An 18926-nucleotide genomic window follows, 5' to 3' on the forward strand; every position below is an offset into this window, starting at 1 on the left:
TCGTTGTTTGTTTACATCCTGGCCTCCAGCACTAAGCGAGTTCACCTGGAATGGAAAGGACTGGATTCTGACGATGACACGGCTCCGAAAAGCTTCCAAGAAGTGCGAAGGAAGCTTTGTGTAACTTTTGGCGGGAATCAAGGCTAGCAAAACCTCAGCGGTTTGCTACTGCTAAAACGGCCCGGGCCGCCCCACCCGCCCCGCCTTGAGCTAGAGTAGACGTCTCTATGATCAAGTAAACATAGAGAAGCCTCTCTCTTCACTACGGGGTGGAACTGCGCATGAGTAGTAGCTGCCGCGTTGGAAAGATGGCGGAGGAAGAGTAAGTGTTTGGGGAGATGTATTTCTGGCGTGGCTTCTTGAGCATCCGGTGCCATCCCCAGTGTTTATTTCTCGCTGGCGGAAAATAGGGGTATTTGTGGACTGAAAGAAGAGACTTGGAAAGGCTCCAGATTACAGAGGGAGGAGTGAGGCGCCGTAGGGGTTGGTGTGGGTGGGCGGAGGGGCCGCCGCGGAGCTCGGGTCATCTCAAGGGGGCAGCGGGCTGAGAGCAGGCTGGGTTCTCCCAGCTGTGCTTAAGTGTAACCTCTGTAGCTGGGTTTGCATGCGACCCAACTCCACGGGGCGGAATCTCATCGCTGATAGTGTCTTTAAAGCCGTGTTAGTAGAAGCTCCGTTGACGTATATGAGGACCAGTGGCTGTAGGGTTCGTGACTTATTAAGGCTTTGCTGCTGCTAAGTTACTTCAGTCGTGTCCGACTCTGTGTGATCCCATAGACGGCAGCCCACCAGGCTCCCCCGTCCCTGGGATTCTCCAGGCAAGAACACTGGAGTGGGTTGCCACTTCCTTCTCCAGTGTGTGAAAGTGAAAAGTCAAAGTGAAGTCACTCAGTCGTGTCCGACTCTTAGCGACCCCATGGACTGCAGCCTACCAGGCTCCTCCATCCATGGGATTTTCCAGGCAAGAGTACTGGAGTGGGGTGCCATTGCCTTCTCCGTATTAAGGCTTTGGGTCCTAGGAAATGTGAGGGGTCCATTTTGAGGGCTAGCGTTAGAAACCACAGAGTTCGGAAGGGCCATAGCCCTAACAAATTTGAAGATAGTGTTCCCCTAGGCCCGGGATATCTTTTGGAAATCCGGTGCATATTTAATTTCTTAAGTACTATCGCTGGTCTCCATTTTCTGTATCAGACCAAGAAGAAAGATCCCTTTGGTTCCAGAGAATCTCCTGAAAAAGAGGAAGGCTTATCAGGCCCTCAAAGCCACCCAGGCAAAACAGGCGCTTTTGCAAAGGAAGGAGGTAATGGTGGGGAATCAGGTGGAGGGAATTAGAGTTTGAGTTGTATCCAGCACGTGTTGAAGTAGACTTGGTACCGATGGCCCCTTCCCCCATCGGTTGGGTTATGCAAGGTATAATGTACCAATTTTGTACAATTTTTGCTATTTGCGACATGATTTTGGAGAAATACATTTTGGAGGCAGTTTATGATGCCTAACACAGTGTTAGGGTCCCTAAACACTTGATGGTAGACATTGACAGCATGTAAATTGCTTTTTTTTGTTTATCAGGGACTTTTCCCAATAGTTCCCAAGTTTTCTCCACTTCTTTCTTGTTGATCTTTTTTCATTATATAAGAATAGAGGGGGTGTCCGTAGCATTCCAGTGGCTAAGAATCCTCCCTTCTATTGCAGGGGGCACGGGTTCAATCCCTGGTCAGGGAACTAAGATCCTGCATGCTGAGATGTAGCCAGAAAATAAGTTAAAGTAAATTTAAAAAAATAAAAACGGAGGATGTTTGTTTGTGCCCCTTTCCAGAGCATAGGGGAAATAAGTTCTATGAATAGTGACTAGTGAATTACCGTTGTGAAAGAAAAAGATGACTACAGAGGCAAAAAAATGGTGATGATGGTCTACCTTCTCTGTAGCAGAGGAAAGGAAAACAAGTCAAGTTTAAGCGACTAGAATGGTTTGTACATGATTCCTGGCGGCAACTTCGGGACAGAGTGCGACTCAGACGGCTAAAAGTGAAACCTCATGCCTTGGAAGTGCCAGACAAACATTCCTTGGCCTTTGTTGTACGCATTGAAAGGTAGGGAACTTGGTGGATTCCATGAGGCTGGGGAAATTATTGGTTCAGCTTTAGAGCCTTTTTAGGGAGATGAGATTTAAGCCCTTAAGGCAAGTTGTGCTAGGAATTCTGAGCTAAGCAAAACAGATGTTGTCTTCAAAATTAGGGAGACTGGAGGACTTCTCCTGAGGTCCAGTGGTTAAGACTTCACCTTCCAATGCAGGGGGTGTGGGTTTGATCAGTGGAACTAAGATTCCACCTCCCTTGTACCCAAAAAACCAAAACATACAACAGAAGTAATACTGTAACAAATTCAATAAAGACTTCTACTAAAGTTATCCAGGTTAAAAAAAAAAAAAACAGATTTGGGAGATTGGGACTTTCCTTGTGGTCCAGTGGTTAAGACTCTGCTTGCATCGCAGGAGGGTAGGTTTGATCCCTGGTGGGGGAACCAAGAATCCCACATGCCACATGGCGCAGCCAAAAAACACATAAATATATTGGGGAGACTGCTGTTAAGCAGACAGACATGAAAATACACCAATTGCTGTGAAGGCAAAGGGCTGGATGTTAGGACACGGGGGCCACAGTGTGAGCTGTGGTGGTTTAGGACACTCTCCCTGTACAAGTCCAGGGGCATTTCTGTTCCTGTGGCACCTCAGGCAGTGCCCACATAGCATGGTAGATGGCCTGTTTGCACAGCTGTTGCCCACTCAGTTGAACTCTGTAAGTCACACTCTGTGTCCTGCCCTCTGGGTGCCCATTAGTGGCACACACTTCATGGTGCTTGCTGGGCAGAGCCTGACTTTGCTGTTCATTTCAGGATTAATGGGGTGAGTTCAGTGGTGCAAAGGACCATTGCCAGACTTCGCCTGAATAAGATTTTCAGTGGTGTCTTTGTGAAAGTGACCCCTAAAACCATAAAGACGCTTCGTATCGTGGAACCTTATGTGACCTGGGGGTGAGTATGGTTTTTTGTGTGAATTCACATTACATTATACTAGAGAACGTTGGGACGCACAGGGTACTGTTCTCCAGCACTTACGTTGCTGGTCAGGGGAATGTTGTGCCGCGACCACAGCCATCAGGGGTCAACTGCCGGCCTTAAGAATCTTGGAACATGGAGCAGGTAGAGCAGGGGTTCCTGGTACAGCTCATAACTGTTTGAACAGGGCTATGGTAGGGCTTGGTCAGCTGTAGGTTAAGGCTGAGTAAGAGAAGAGATTAATTCTTGGAATCTTGAAGCAGAGCTAGGGTAGTATTCCTTCAAACATCAAAACCCAAAAAAAGACTTGGATTTCATTTCAGACTTTTTCAAACTCTTGAATAGGGGTCACATAAGGCCAAAGTCCTAGATTATAAGCCAAGACTTTTATTTTTGCTGGGAAATAAACATCTTTACCTGGCGAGCGTTTGTATCTGTAAGTTTCTAATTACATAGTCGGGGCTGCGTGGGTTTTACTCACCTCCTTTGGGTGTGTGCTTCCCAGACGTCCCGGCTGCAGTGTGTTGGGGACAGTCCTGGGGAAGGGGTTGGGAGACTCCTTAGCCAGGCTACAGGGCTGCGCTGCCAGCATACTGCAGCCTGCCAGGGGCGGGGTGGCGCTGTGATCGAGCTTCCTTCTGCCTCTCGTAGATTTCCAAATCTGAAGTCTGTTCGGGAACTCATCTTGAAACGTGGACAAGCGAAGGTCAAGAACAAAGTCATTCCTCTGACAGACAACACAGTTATTGAGGAGCACCTGGGTGAGTGAGCGTCTGAGGAGTCAGCAGAAAGGGTCCCCAGAATTTGCCAGAGTGCTGAGCTCTGGCATATCAGAGCCTCGCAGTATGTTTCTGGGCAAGTGCTAAATACGGGAATCTGAATCTTACGTTTCTTAGGAAAGTTTGATGTCATTTGCTTGGAAGACCTCATTCACGAAATTGCCTTCCCGGGGAAGAATTTCCAGGCAATCTCAAGGTTCCTGCGCCCTTTCCAACTCTCAGTGGCCCGTCACGCTACGAAGAACAGAGTGGGCTTCCTCAAGGAAGTGGGCTCGCCGGGCTATCGAGGTGAACGCATCAATCAGCTCATCCGGCAGCTGAACTGAACCCAGGTAGGTGGGGCTGAAACTGCCCCTTGGTGGGCTCTCGGTGGGCCAGGCCTTGCCCCCTAAAAGATCACCTTGCATTTACAAGTGTATGAGAATAACTTTGGGTGGGAGGTGGCTGGTGCTCACAAATTAAATGGATGGAGATATTGAAACAGTGAATGCCTGGTTAGGACATGGGGCTGTGAGAGGTACAGGATAGAAAACACTTGAATGACCACAAAGCCTTCTGTGTTGCTGTGTTCGTTTAGCTGGAGATGGAGAGAATAAAAACTGATTTCAAAAAGGATATGAAGGTGTAAACCATCACCTCTGTTGAAGGCATCATAATCCTTCAAAACTGACTTTTATTGTTGTGGTTAACGCTTAGGTTAGGGTTACAGTACATTCGTATTAATGAAGTGGTTTTTTCTTCCTCAGCATACCTGAAAACAGTGCACTGGAAGCATGTGTTTTTGTTTTATGGAATTGTCGCTCAGTATCTTCAAGGAAGATTGTTTTCTGCTAGAATATATCTTCAGAAACTGGAGGAAAGGGTCAGGGGAAACATGGTGATGTTCACAGCAGGCACTTCCACCTCAGTTCCAAGGAAAAGTTACTGTGTGTTTTCTGTGATGACCACCGTCCACCTCTGAAACCAGCAAAGGACTGATGCCATGAAGAAGAAGTCCTCTTTTATCACGTCTATCCTGGGCTTTACTGTTGGTGAATGGACACTTAGCTATGAATACAAGACAGCAGTGGACCAAGCCCAGGAGCATGTTGAACCTGGGGTTTCCTGGGGCCTTGTTTTTGGAAGAACTTGAAGTTAGAATTAAATTAGAACTTGAAATTAAAATGTAAAAGCACATAAAAACAGTACCTGGTTGTCTATCCTGTGAGTTCATGTTCTAACTTCAGCGACAGCTTGGCAAGCTCTCAGGCTGGCTCTAGGTATATCCAGTGCCGCCTTATCATTGCAGCTGGCTTAGTGCTTTTCTCTAGCTCAGGATTTTAACCTACTCTTGGATCTGTGAGAGGGGCCCTTTGCCAGAAAAACATACACTCCAGTTTTTTCTTTGAAGTTTAGGGTATTTGTAGGTCCTTCTCAGGGATCCAGGTACCTTATGTGAAGAAGTCCTGCACTATCAGGATTGGTCACACAGGCTCTGATCTTGCAGCCACCTCTGGTTCTGTGCCCTGTGGGAAGACCAAAGCTTACCAAGGGGTTCTTTTCCCTTTCAAGCCAAGTGGATGTTCCCTACAATATGGTAGAATGCTGAGCCCCTGTGCCGTGAATCAGTCAATCTAAAAAGAAGTGGAAAACTTTATTCAAGTGAAATTTAAGAATCATAACTCAGAGCATCTCAGAAAGCTCTAACAACTGTTTTGCCTATTAGAAGTGAAGACACAGTTACATAAGCTTTAAAGGCTTGCCTTAGGAGAATATTGCTCTTTATGGTTGAGTGGCAATTTCTGCCAATGAGGAAAGTTTGGTCAGTGCATAATGCAGCTAGACAGACAATGCACAGTGGCAGGAGAGAAGGCCAAAGGGAAGATTTCTTGGAGATTTCCTTAGTCCAGTGGCTAAAACTCCGTGCTTTCAATGCAGGGGGCCAGGGTTCAATCCCTAGTCAGGGAACTAGATCCCACATGTCTTAAGTTTGCTTGCATGCTGCAAAGATGGAAGATCCCATGTAGAAGACCTGGCTCAACCAAATAAAACACTTAAAAGTCTTGCCATAAGGTAGGTACTTCACAGTTTCCCCCTGTCAATCTTTAATCTTTTGACAGGTGACCGAGGGTTTGGTCCCTCAAAGCACGGGTGGCTGCTTGCTTGCTTCAGTGCCATCGGGTCCCTTGATGCCAAGTCCTCATAACCCGGTTCTCTCTTTGGAGGGTTATGCTAGCAAGAGTGTTCATCAGGGACTGACAGCCAATTCTAGATTGTCCAATAAGGGACTTGAGCTAAATTTCCTTGCATGTACATTGTGTATGTCCATTATTTTATAGAAAACTATAGATGTGGCCTAGTTTCAAGTCAAACATCTGAACTTCAGAGCAGGAATTTGCCTCTTCGTGGGTCTTAAGATGAGGGAACAAATAACCATGGCCACATGGTCCTATCACTGGAAAACAGAAACCAGTGTGCCTGCGCTGAAGGCAGACATAATGGCAGGGACTATTTCCCAGGCTGCCTGTAAGTATCCTTGAGCCCAGGGGAAAACTTCATTGTGCATCCCCCTAACCATCCTGGGGAGAGCTAAAGTCATAAACTTGTACCAAAACTACTGGGTCCTAGTAGGAACTACCAGCCACTAATGTAAAGGATTATATATTGCAGAAAGAATCCACCTGCCAATGCAGGAGACGGATTCAATCCCTGGTCTGGGAAGATCCCACATGCCATGGAGCAACTAAGCCTATGTGCCACAACCATTAGGGCTTCCCTGGTGGCTCAGCGGTAAAGAATCCCTGCCAATGCATCCCCCCGGAGAAGAAAATGGCAACCCACTCCAGTATTCTTGCCTGAAAAATCCCCTGGACAGAGGAGCCTGGCGCGGTACAGTCCACGTGGTCGCAGAGTTGGACACAACGTAGTGACTATACAACAACAACATGGCAGAAGAGGCATTGTTAACCGGCTGGTTAAGGGTCTCCGACACTGGCAGTGTGACAGCGTGCACAGTGCTGGACTGTCTTAAGATAATTGGTTTTTGAAACTTGCATGTGTTTGAGCCCAAGAAATACATTTGGTTCCTAAGCAAAACCAAGAGCAATTGTCAAAATAGTATACAAGTCTGGTCCAGAATCTTGGGTCATCTGTCTTAGTTCGGATGTCTTATCATGGTCTGGTAGTACTGGTCTTAGTTAAAGTCAGGTGTCAAAAACAGGAGTTTCAGTTCATTCAGGAAAGGTCTTCTAACATGGCTTTAAGGAATCCTTTATCCCCATGTCTTTTCCAGTATTAATAATGTCCTGGTTGCACGTGATGGTGAATCCAATCTCATCCAAGGTTGGATTACTGTCGTAAAGCAACTATACCCCAAATAAACAGACACACAAACCCAAAAACCCCAAAGTTAGATTACTGTGATAGACTTCAAAAACTGTCTTTTTAATAACTAAAAAGGAGCTATCTGAGAAGTGAGTCTTAGTAAATACTTCAATTAACAAAACTAGAATGTTCACTGAAACAATCTTTTTCTAAAATTACCCTCATTTCTACCATATAAGTGGTTAACTGACCATATAGTTGGCTATACATGACAAAAACTTTAAAAGTCAAGGTTAAAGACTGATTACATTGCAATTGAAAAGCAACTTGATTACTGACTGCTGTGACATACACTAAATCTATGATATCACCAGGTCATATCAGAATTTTAGGAGTTCCTTATAATTTCTAGTATATATCTATTAAAAATGTTTACCCATATGACAACCTAAGAAGTTTTATCACCACTTGTTTAACAATGCTTCTTATTTAACATACCAAATAAGTCTAATCAGTTTAATATTCCTCTTTGTGAGATGGGGAGAAAAGTATTTTGAGGTGCTCCAGGGACAATTTAGAAAAACCTCAAAGTTAGCTAGAGAGGTCAAACAAACTTCACTTAGAATTTGATCCTTGGAAAGGCTGTCAAAAGTATCAAAAAGTTTTAAAACACTTGGTCAAACAGAATCACAAGTCACTGTGAAACAATTCCCACTCACTTAACCAAAGTGACAATGAAAGATCTCAAGGGCAAGTTCAGGTCACTCAAACACAAACTCATAATCTAGTAACAAAAGCAGTTCAATATTTTAAGAAAAATTTGTCCTCTTAGAAGGCCAAATTCAGGTTTTGTACCATTTTAAAACTTTTTCTTAATTAAGTTCAGTCTTAGCCAGTCTTGACCTTGCACAAAACTCTCACAGTGTCATTTTCCACAAACCTCCACAACTTTCTCTACCTATAAAGAAACAACCAGCTCTAGGATACCACCTTTTTTTTCCCTTTAACAAAATGCATTTTCATTCCTTATACTTTTCTTTGTTGAAAACACACATCCTACCTTCCTTGCATCCTGAAATGTCTCCCTTATAATTCTTAACCTTAAAACCTTATATCTCGGGATTTCCCTGGTTGTCCAGTGGTTAAGACTCAGCTTCCACTGCAGGGGGCACAGGTTTGATTATTAGTCAAAGAACTAAGATCCACCTGGCATGCATAGTATGGCCACCAAAAAAAAAAAAATCTCTAGTGAAAACCAAGAAGCAAGTAATTGTAAACTGCTGTGAAATTGGCATTTCCTGATTGACAAACTTATGTGTTAATTTTCCTCTCTTAAGAATTTAGACCTCCCCAACAGTTAATGTTCTGGGATTGCATCCTATTTGAAATGACCTGGATAGCAAATGAATTCTCGTAATTTAACTTGGTTTAATTTCTAGTTACCAAGATCTGGAGATATTATTACTATTATTATTATTTTTGCCCCACCACACAGTTTGCTGGAGCTTAGTGAAAGCACCAAGTCCTAACCACTGGACCATCCGGAAATTCCCTGGTTTGAGTTCTTTTAGGTGGCTCAGTTTCTCTCAATGACACCATCATGAGTGCTTGAAGCACTAGGCAATCAGCCTCTGTTATGCCCCCAGATAAGCAGTACTTACTTAATGATCATGGTGGGTTTTCCTTATGGGACTGCTACAGGTCAGGAAAACTGATCTTCGACACTTCCGGGAGATCTGTCATCTAAGAGTATCTTGTAATTCGAAGGAGCAAAATATCCCTTTATTCTTTGGAGATGAAAAATTCAGCCTCTGATTTCACTAGTAAAATTTTGTTCAGACCATATATCAACTCATTGTTTTTTTTTTCAATTTAAGCCAAATTTGACAAAACCCAGGCACACATTTCCCTGGTCCTCTTGCCCAGACCCCGTAGGTGCCTAGGAAATGCACCAGTGCCCCAAAGACAGCAAGTCTTAAAACCAGCTGAAATAAAAATTTTAGGATGAACACCCAAACAATGAGATCTGAGTATCAGGAGAACTTACCAAGAACTAAGGAGTGTTGAGAAGCTGGTGGGGCTCAGTGGGCCCATGCCAGGACCAAGCGCTGGTTCTGAGTAGACCCCAGGTAGCCTCTGGCAGGAAGCTCTGACAGCCTGTCGACTATACCAAGCATATATTAATGAAATGAAAAATAAATCTAAGAGAGAAACTTAAGCTTTTATTTGAGCCAAATTTGAGAATTATAATCCAGGAAGAACATCACAGAAAGCTCTGAGAACTATTATGCCCATAAGAAGTCAAGTTATATAAGTTTTTTGAGACACAGGGCTGTACATTAAATGACATATTGTTGACAACTTACATAATCCAGATCTGAGCACCAAATGACCTCTTATCAAGAAGGAATATTACCTTTAAGGAGTTGTTTTAGGAGAATGTTGCTCTTTACTGTTGAGTGGCAGTTTTGACTGATGGGGAAGGTTTTCAACCAGTAGGGAAGGTTTTGATTGATGCAAAATGCAGATACACAATGCACAGTAGAGGGAGAGAGAAGGCGAAAGGGCAGAGATTTTTTTGTTAAAATTTTTCTTCTCTTACCATAAAATATGAATTTTATTTCACAGTTAATTGGCTCAAGAGTTAACCTGCCAGGAATAAATGTTAATCTTATACTGTAAAGCACTGTGAAGTCAGATTTATTTAAAATAATGTATCAAAGTCATGAGAAAAGAGCAGTTGTGAGTGTGGAAGCTCAGGGTTTATATCCCAGACCTTATACTAAATACGGGAATGTTCCTACTCTTGCCTGTAAAATGGAACTAATATAGTCTTGCCCGTCTGCCTCTCATAGTTGAGTATTATTATAAGGAGGTTTTTAAAATTATGCTCCTCTGTATTGTATACCATAATATATACCATTCCTTGAACAAATTGTGGGACTATCCTTATTTCTGGGAAAAGTTAGTCCTTTTAATGAATGTGTGCTAATATAGGTTCATGAGTCATGAACCAGATATGTTCTAGGTATAGGTAGAACAAAAAAACCTAGTTTCAGGAAGCAAGAGTAGGTACAGTGAGCCAAGTAGCTGATTTAAACAGACTGACATTAAAAGGTGTTAAAGCTTTTCCTCAGCTCTAGACGCTCTAGCATCTTTGCCTGACCTAGCTGGTTCTCAGAGCTTAGAGTTCTAGGGGTTGTTGTTGACTGGCTCTTTTTATGCTTTGAGATTTCATTCATTGTCATTCGAGGGCCAAGTTTTCTCATCAGGCCTTTTTTTTACACTGCCTATCTGGAGAATGGTTATCTGAAATCGAAATGCCACTTGGATCCCAAATTCACTTCCACAACCACCATGTATAAACTAAACCAGGGGATAAACACTGACATCTAAACTCCTAAGAAATCATTCCCAGTGGGTCAGAACCATTTAGTGTTTCCTAAGTAGCATTAAAAAATGAAAACATATCTATGCACTGCAAGTAGTAAAGTTATGAGATTTGTTTCAATTTATATAAGGACTGAAACAGAGTCTAAAAAGATAATTTTTTAAACTGAGGCTCCCAGTCCAAAGATACAAATGCAAAACCACTGCAGTGATGCTCCCAGGAGGCTTAAGTCCAGCTGATAGGTAGGGGTGAAAGCACAAAGGAAGAAGAGCAGAGTGGCCAGTACCCAAGGTCTGAGTCTATGTGGGACATGGTCATTTCCTCCAGATCTCAGAAAAACACACAACTTTAAATTGGAGAATTATGTTTTATTTGGTGAATGTTCTGAGCAATCAAGCCTGGGAAGCAGCCTCTCAGACAGGTCCAAGAGACTGCTCCAAAGAGGAAAGGAAGGAGCCAGAATATTCAGGAGTTTTGCAATAAAAATCAGGTAGTCAGAACATCAAAAGGTTACCGTTAAAGGAAATCCAAACATCTCAATTTACGAATTTAATACTTTTCTATGTATGGGAAGATGCAAGAGTTTGGGCTTACTGAAACCATTCCTTTGATATGCACCTTAGCTATCCAGGACCAGCATCCTGTTCTTTCCCATCCTGAGTTCCCTCAGGGTGCACCCAGGTGGGGCCTGGCAGCAGACAGCCCACCTGTCTCTCCTGAGTTCCCTCAGGGCTCAGCATCAGGGGCAGTTGTAGAAACTGATGGTTTGATTGTTGATATGGCAGGCAACATTTTTCGTCTACAGTGCTTCCCCTTAGTAATAAAATTCGACCAACATTTGGGAGACATTTCACGACCAACATGGTCCCATGGTGCTAGGAAGGCTCATTCCTAGATCAGGCCAAGAATCTGTTGATAAGCTACTCAAAGTGTTGAAAAGTTTTCTTGGAGCAGGCCCTGTTGACAATCTAAAATTCTCTGGATCCCTTTTCTTACTAGTCTATCATGATCGAGGAAAGGTTTTTCATTGTTGCTTCTTCCCATATCTAGAATCACACTATTACGATCCTTGATCTATTTCCTCAAGATGTTTAGCCATCATTAATTTTGTTAGAGACCTGGTTACACATTGAGTAATGCAAGGGACAGTCTTATAAACTAGCTGGGATAAGTAATAGAGCTATTAACATTAATAAGATCATAGTACAACAGAGAGAGACACAAACCATAAACAATCTGAAAACAAAGAACAAATTAAAACAATGATTAGTATGAAAGTGAACATGTTAGTCACTCAGTCATGTCTGACTTATTGTGACCCATGAAATGTTGTCCACCAGCCTCCTTTGTCCATGGAACTGTCCAGGCAAGAATACTGGAGTGGGTCGCCATTTCTTTCTCCAGGGGATCTTCCTGACCCAGAGATTGAACCCAGGTCTCCTGTGTTGCAAGCAGATCCTTTACCATCTGAGCCACCAGGGAAGCCTATAACTACTTGTAATTTGGTTTTAATAAGCCATCAAGTCCACAGGAGACCTAGCTGGATAAGCCAAATTCTGAGAGCATTAGGTAGAGAGAAAAAGATAAATGTTTCATCTTTGTAAAGGTATACTTTATCAACATAAGAGGAAAGGTTTTTCTGGAAAATAAAGATTTAAAGCCAGTATTTTGCAGAAAAAGTCATAAAATTATAAATAATGTTTATTTACCAGTTCATTCAGTCCTATGTAATTAATTTCTGATGATCTGGATGAAGTACTCAGGTTTTCCATTAGAGTTTTATAATTTCTAACCCAGTTCAGTGGTATGATCTAAAAGTTATTAGAACTTACATTTGTCAAAATTCCTTTTTATGAATTTTTTTAAAAAGATTTTCATTTTATAGAAGCATAAGAGTAAAACTATGACTGTCAACAAATGATAACTTAAATGGCATGGTTAAAGATCTGATTGCAATGCAACTGGCAAGAAACTTGGATATTTCTGTGACATATAACATTTTAAGATAATAACTAGAATTATGACTAATAACATTATACCAAAGCATATCAGAATTTTAGAAAATTCATATAAAACTTCGAATATAACACTTATCCATATAATATAACCTTGGGTTCATCTCCAATCATTTGACAACGTTTCTTAAGTAATGGAACATATCAAATAAGCCTAATTAGCCTAGTAGGCTAATTAAGATGCCTTACGGTTCATCTGAAACATCCCAGACTTAACCAGAGGAAAATGAACCTTAAAGTTTGATATTTGGGAAATTTGTCAAAAATATTAACACTTGGTTAAATAGGATCCCAGGCTTCCCTGGTGACTCAGATAGTAAAGAATCTGCCTGTCAATGCAGGAAACCCAGGTTCAATCCCTTGATTAGGAATCCCCTGGAGAAGAGAATGTCTACCCCACCAGTATTCTGGCCTGGAGAATCCCATGGACAGAGGAGCCCAGAGGACTACAGTCCACGGGGTCACAAAGAAGCAGACACGACTGAACAACTAACCGTTTCAAATAGGATCATAGGTCACTGTAAAATAATACTCGCTTAACCAAAGTGACAAAAATTTTTTTTAAAAAGCAACAAAAAATGGAACACTTAAAAAAACTTCACACAATCGGTTACCAAAAGCAGTATATCAAGAAAACTTCATTCTCTTAACAGACAAAATCAAATCCAAGCTTGCACCAGCCTACTTTTAATAACATTATACATTTACCTAATTTATCTAATCTGAGCCTGCCCATGTACTAAACTTTTTCATGGCTGCTTTTTTTTTTTTTTTAACAAATCTTCTACAACTTTTTGTATTTGTATTAATTTGTCCATTTTTTTAATCCAAAAATAACCAGCTGTAGAGAATCATTCTTAATAAAATGTATTTCCATTCCTCATACCTTCTTTTGCTGAAAACACACATCCTACTTCCTTTGCACACTGAAATAGTTCCCTTATTATCTTTAGTAGTTCTAATTACATACTATAACTTTAACCATTATAAATCTTAATCTCAGGATTTCCCTGGTGGCCCGGTGGCTAAGACTGCACTCACCAGAGTTCGATCCCTGGTCAGGGAATAGATCCCACATGCCCCAATGAAGACCTGGAGCATCCAAATACATAATAAATAAATTTGTTTTTTAAAAAACCCTTAATCACTAGCAAAAACCAACAAGCAGCAAGTAATTATAAATTGTCACATTAGCCTTCCCTGACTGGAATATTCCAAAACCTTTAGAAACATATACCATGACTTCTTTCCTCAATGTGGTACAAGATGTGTTTCTAATAAACCCTTAGTTTTCTTCTCCTAAGAAAAGTGGTAGACCTGTTTAGCAATTAATGTATCAGCATTTTCTTATTTGAAATAATGTGGAAGTTCAATACATTCTCCTCAGTTAACTTAGCAAAACTCAAGTTACCAAAACTCTGGAGAAACTTTTAAATAGACATAGCCAAGATATAATTACTTCTAAAAGAGTTCACCTGAAACTCTCATCATAGTTACCTTTATTTTGCAACTTATAAAAAATACTGCCATACCAAGTAAATGTGTTGTTGACAAACCATAACAGAAACATGAATCTATTGACCTTTAGTAAACCTAGGTACAATAAAGTAAGACATGTCTATATTGATTAAGCCAGCAAGCTTAAGCTACTTTTAATATCAGATTTTATACTATATATAAAATAGATAACCAAAAAGGACCTACTGTATAGCACAGAGAACTATACTCAATATTTTCTTTTCCCTTATCAGAAAAGAGTCTGAGAAAGAAAAAATATATGTATTTGTATGTGTATATATATGTATATAAACTGAACCACTGTGCTGCACTAACACCTGAAACTAACCCTTCATAAGTAATGATATGTCAATAAAACATTTTTTAATGAGACATTAATATTGAATATTTCTTAGATCATGTAAATCTGAAATTCATTCTGGCCAGTTTTTTTCATATTTAGAAATATTTAGTTTATAACATCTTACTTTTAAGTCAATTATATAGAGCTCTTTTTAAAATTTAATTTTAATATTTCCTAGAGGTAGAGACATCTCATAATAATGTCTCTTACTAATGTTCACATGGACACATAAACAAACTAGAGACCTCAATGCTTCACTTTAAAACTTAGTTATGAATCAGCTATTACAATATAAGCTTACTAATTCATAAATAAGTTGGAGTAAATTAAATTTGCTTGCTAAGATGACAAAGGCTTTATTACTTGTGGAAAATACTTTTTTTTTTGCTTTTGTGTAATAAAGTTTTATTAAAGTATAAAGGAGATAGAGAAAGCTTCTGACATGGGCATCAGAAGGGAGCAAAAGAGTACCCTACTTGTGGAAAATACTTTTAAGATTTTTATTTGATCTTGATAAACCCTTAAGGAGGCTATGAATTAGATTTTGGTGGAGGGTGCCTTTCCAACTGTTTAAGTTTAAAAAGGCCACCTTTTCATTTTTTCCTCCTTGGTTTCAGGTTCTTTCTGAGTCAAGTAGGCTCAGTTTCAGGTTCTTGTGGGTTGTATTCACATTTCTGAGTTATCAAGACTTGTGAGACAAAAACTTTTAAATTTCCAAAAACTGATTAGTCACCTAAATAATATTAAAAGATTGATTTGAAAAGATTTCTAAATTTCAGAGTTCTGTGTTCTAGAAGTTTAGGGTTTAATTTATCATGCCTTAAAAACCTCTGGTGGCTCAGAGAATCCGCCTGCAAATACAGAGACACTGGTTCCATCCCTGGATGGGGAAGATCCCCTGGAGAAGGAAATGGCAATCCACTGTCTGGTAAAGCCCATGAACAGAAGAGCCTAGCGGGCTACAGCCCACGGGGTTGCAAAGAGTTGGACTTAACTTAGCAATTAAAATAACAAAAACTTTCAGAAGGCATTCAAGAAAGGCTCTCTTTTTGAGGGTACAGGTTAGGCCCAGAGCAAAATCTCATTAACTCCTGAATATGAATTCTCAGGTTCTTTCTTTATATGGCATGGGCTCAGATAATCCTCAGATTTCCTTTAGCATGTTTAATATTTCCTGAGGGGTAGATATATATGTCCCTTCTTATAATATCAAGCAAGGGAAGCATTCCCCAGCAAAACATGTCTATTCCACAATATAATTAAGCAAAAGAGATGTAACTATCAAATATAAAGCCTATGTAAATAAAACAGCTTTTATTAACTTTCATCTCAATTCTATCAACTTTTATACCTTTAACTTTAGTTTTCATTAGGACCCAATCAACAACTTTTGGTCTTACAAGAAGAATTCTAGAACTCTTCATTTCCCCTGACCATTTTACCTTCTTTGTATTTTTATACTGGGGCTCTGGAGTCCCCAGTCAAGCCAAGGGATTCAGGCCCTTTTGTCAATCTTTTAACTTAATTAAATAGCCTGTCACCCCAAATAATTGTTGGTCAGGCACTTCAGTATATTTTTTTTTTCAGCCGTTTAAATATATGTTTTAACTGGGGTAAATAGAGTGGATTTGTTTGGTACCCTTTAAAGTTGAAGAGCACTAGTGGGTTCCTTTGGCCCATCCAACCTTAGGTAGTGTTTTATCAAACCTTTGATTTAATCCTGTTAACATCTGTTTTATTTATCCCACTTTCAAGTAACCATCTAAAGATTTCTTTATCCATTTAGGACCAGTCACCTTAAAATCTCCACCTTGTTGGGGGGAAGTCTGTAGACTTTCCCTTCAGTTTTTTGTTTTCCTGTTAGTCAACCTAATTAATTATTCCAATGTTTTTATCATCTGTAAGACCCACTGAGGGGAAGAAGAGGCCACAAGAAGTCTTCCCAAACCTTGTTTGTTTTAAACTAAGGGAGTTCTTAGGTTAACCATCCTATTTTTTCCCCACTTTCCTTTCCCCTCACAGATACCAATAAAACAGTGTTTTATAATGAAAGTTCTCTAAAATTTTACCAATTCAGAGTTTCTCCAATTTAAAGGGTCCATCATCTGGCCATTAATGAGAGGTATCTTAATAGTGACTCAAACCAGTAAGATGCAAGAGGCATTCCCCACAAGAGTGTGTGAAGATGCCACCTAAACAAGACCCAGAAAGTGTATTCCCCAAAAACTGTCTAGGAAAGGAAAGGCCTTTGTGGTACCAGCTGCCACCACAAAAGTTAAGATGACAAAAAGCCTTAGAGGAAAACATAGGAGGTATACTCTTTGACATACAACAACATACATCACAGCAAGATCCTCTTTGACTCACCTCCTAGAGTAGTGAAAAATAAAAACAAAAGTAAAGAAACGCGACTTAAACGAAAAAGTTTCTGCACAGCAAAGGAAACAATAAAGAAGACTGAAAGACAACCCTCAGGATGGGAGAAAATAATTGCAAAAAAACAACAACTGACAAAGGGTCAGTTTCCAAAATATACAAGCAGCTCATGCAGCTCAATACCAGAAAAACAAACAAACAAAATGGGCGCAAGACCTAAATAGACTTTTCTCCAAAGGACACATAAAGATGGCCAACAAACACATGAAAAGATGCTCAACATTGCTCATTATTAGAGAAATGCAAATCAAAGCTACAATGAGGTATCACCCCACACCGGTAAGAATGGCCATCATTAAAAAATCCACAAACAGCAAATGCTGAAGAGGATGTAGAGGAAAGGGAACCCTCTTGTACTGTTGTTGGGAATGAAAACTGACACAGCCACTATGGAGAACTGTATGAAGATTTCTTAAAAAAAAAAACTAGAAATAGAACTACCATTTGACCCAACAACTCCACTACTGGGCATATACCCTGAGAAAACCATAATTGAGACACCTATACCCCAATATTTCATGGTAGCACTTTTTACAATAGCTAGGACATGGAAGCAACCTAAAGTCCATCAACACATGAATGGATACAAAAATTGTGGTACATATATATAATGGAATATTAGTCAGCTATAAAAAAGAACACATTTGAGTCAGTCCTAATGAGGTGGGTGAACCTAGATCATACTATACAGAGTGAAGTAAGTCAGAAGGAGAAAGACAAATACTGTGTATTAACACATGCATATGGAATCTAGAAAGATGATACTGAAAACCTATTTACAGGGCAGCAATGGAGCAGCAGACAGAGAGAGCAGACACGTGGACATAGTAAAGGAGAGGGTGGGATGAATTGAGAGAAGAGCATGGAAACATACACAGTACCGTATGGAAAACAGATACCGAGTGGGAATCTCGTGTGTGACACAGGGAGATCAACCCAGCGCTCTGTGACAGCCTAGATGGGTGGGAGAGGGAGGGAGGCTCCGGAGGGAGGGGACATATGTATACCTGGGGCTGATTCATGTTGGTGTATGGCAGAAACCAACACAATATTGTAAAGCAGCTACTCCCCAATTAAAAAAGACATATATAAGGCAAAGAGCCCGTCAGAGTTGGTAGTCAGACAAAAGACTGCTCAGAATCCCAGTCTATATGACTGGTCTGCCAAGTGTACATCATATGTGCACCTTCTGGATGGCAGAGACCAAGTTCTCAAAACACAAAAGGCCTGAAAAAGATGAGGTAGAATATTTACATCTCAAAGACACAGAGAAATGCAAGTTCCCCCTACAAGGGCTTTTGTTTAAGGTCAGAATTCAGATAAGATGTTTTTTATCAAGCTGGCTTTTTCTAACTTAACTGCATAGTCAATAGAAGAGCCCCAAGTTAAGTCATTTTCAGGGTGGGATTTCCTTTAATTCCCAATTAAGTAGGTACTCGCAAGTATGAACTCTGTACATTCACAAATCTGGCTAGAGTGTTAGTCTGAGGTGGGTTTTCTGATGTCCCTCATTTTTGTTTGAGAGAATCTATTTCCCTTTTTTTTTCTATTTCCCATTTTAAAGGTGAATTTCTCGGGGATAAGATTTACTTTTAAATCTTTTATCCCAAAAAAATTCTTTTTAAGGTATCCAATTTGAGGAAGGTCTCGGGTCAGCCTCTTACTGAGACATTCAGCCCAGACTCCTCCTTATCTTTTCTACTGGGCAAAACCCAGTGTCTTTCAATCAGGCTCCTCTGTATCTTTCAGCTGGAGGGTACTTTCTTCCAGTGTCTTTCAACAGAGCTCCTCTAGTATCTTTCAACTAGGGAGGTCACTCCCCAATATCTTTCAATTGCGGAGCCAGGCACCTGTTAGACATTGCCAATCAAAGCTCGGGATAATCCATCAAAAATCAGGAGATCCGAGAACAAGAAGAGACTCATCCAAATTCGTCTGAACTCTAGAGGAGGTGGATGGGCACAAGAAGACTCTGCTAGTACCAAGGCTCCATTTCCCCGTAGAGTTCAGGCGAAGAAGTCTTCTCTGGGTTCCCTCAGCGGTCATCAAAACTGTGGGCTGGAAAAAAAAAAAAAAAAGGCAAAACC

The 18926-nt window shown here is 40.7% G+C and overlaps 1 protein-coding gene across 1 annotated transcript; it reads left to right on the plus strand.

Moving 5' to 3' along the window:
- RPL7L1 (ribosomal protein L7 like 1) lies at positions 1-5020 on the plus strand. Its single transcript, XM_061146732.1, has 7 exons — positions 1-322; positions 1192-1300; positions 1927-2090; positions 2893-3030; positions 3706-3815; positions 3951-4165; positions 4580-5020. Exons 1-6 carry the CDS (start codon positions 282-284, stop codon positions 4157-4159), a joined length of 771 nt encoding a protein of 256 aa, XP_061002715.1. The 5' UTR covers positions 1-281; the 3' UTR covers positions 4160-4165; positions 4580-5020.
- The last annotated feature ends 13906 nt before the right edge of the window (positions 5021-18926 follow it).

This window comes from Dama dama, chromosome 7, assembly GCF_033118175.1.
Source record: "Dama dama isolate Ldn47 chromosome 7, ASM3311817v1, whole genome shotgun sequence".
Lineage (NCBI taxonomy): Eukaryota > Metazoa > Chordata > Mammalia > Artiodactyla > Cervidae > Dama > Dama dama.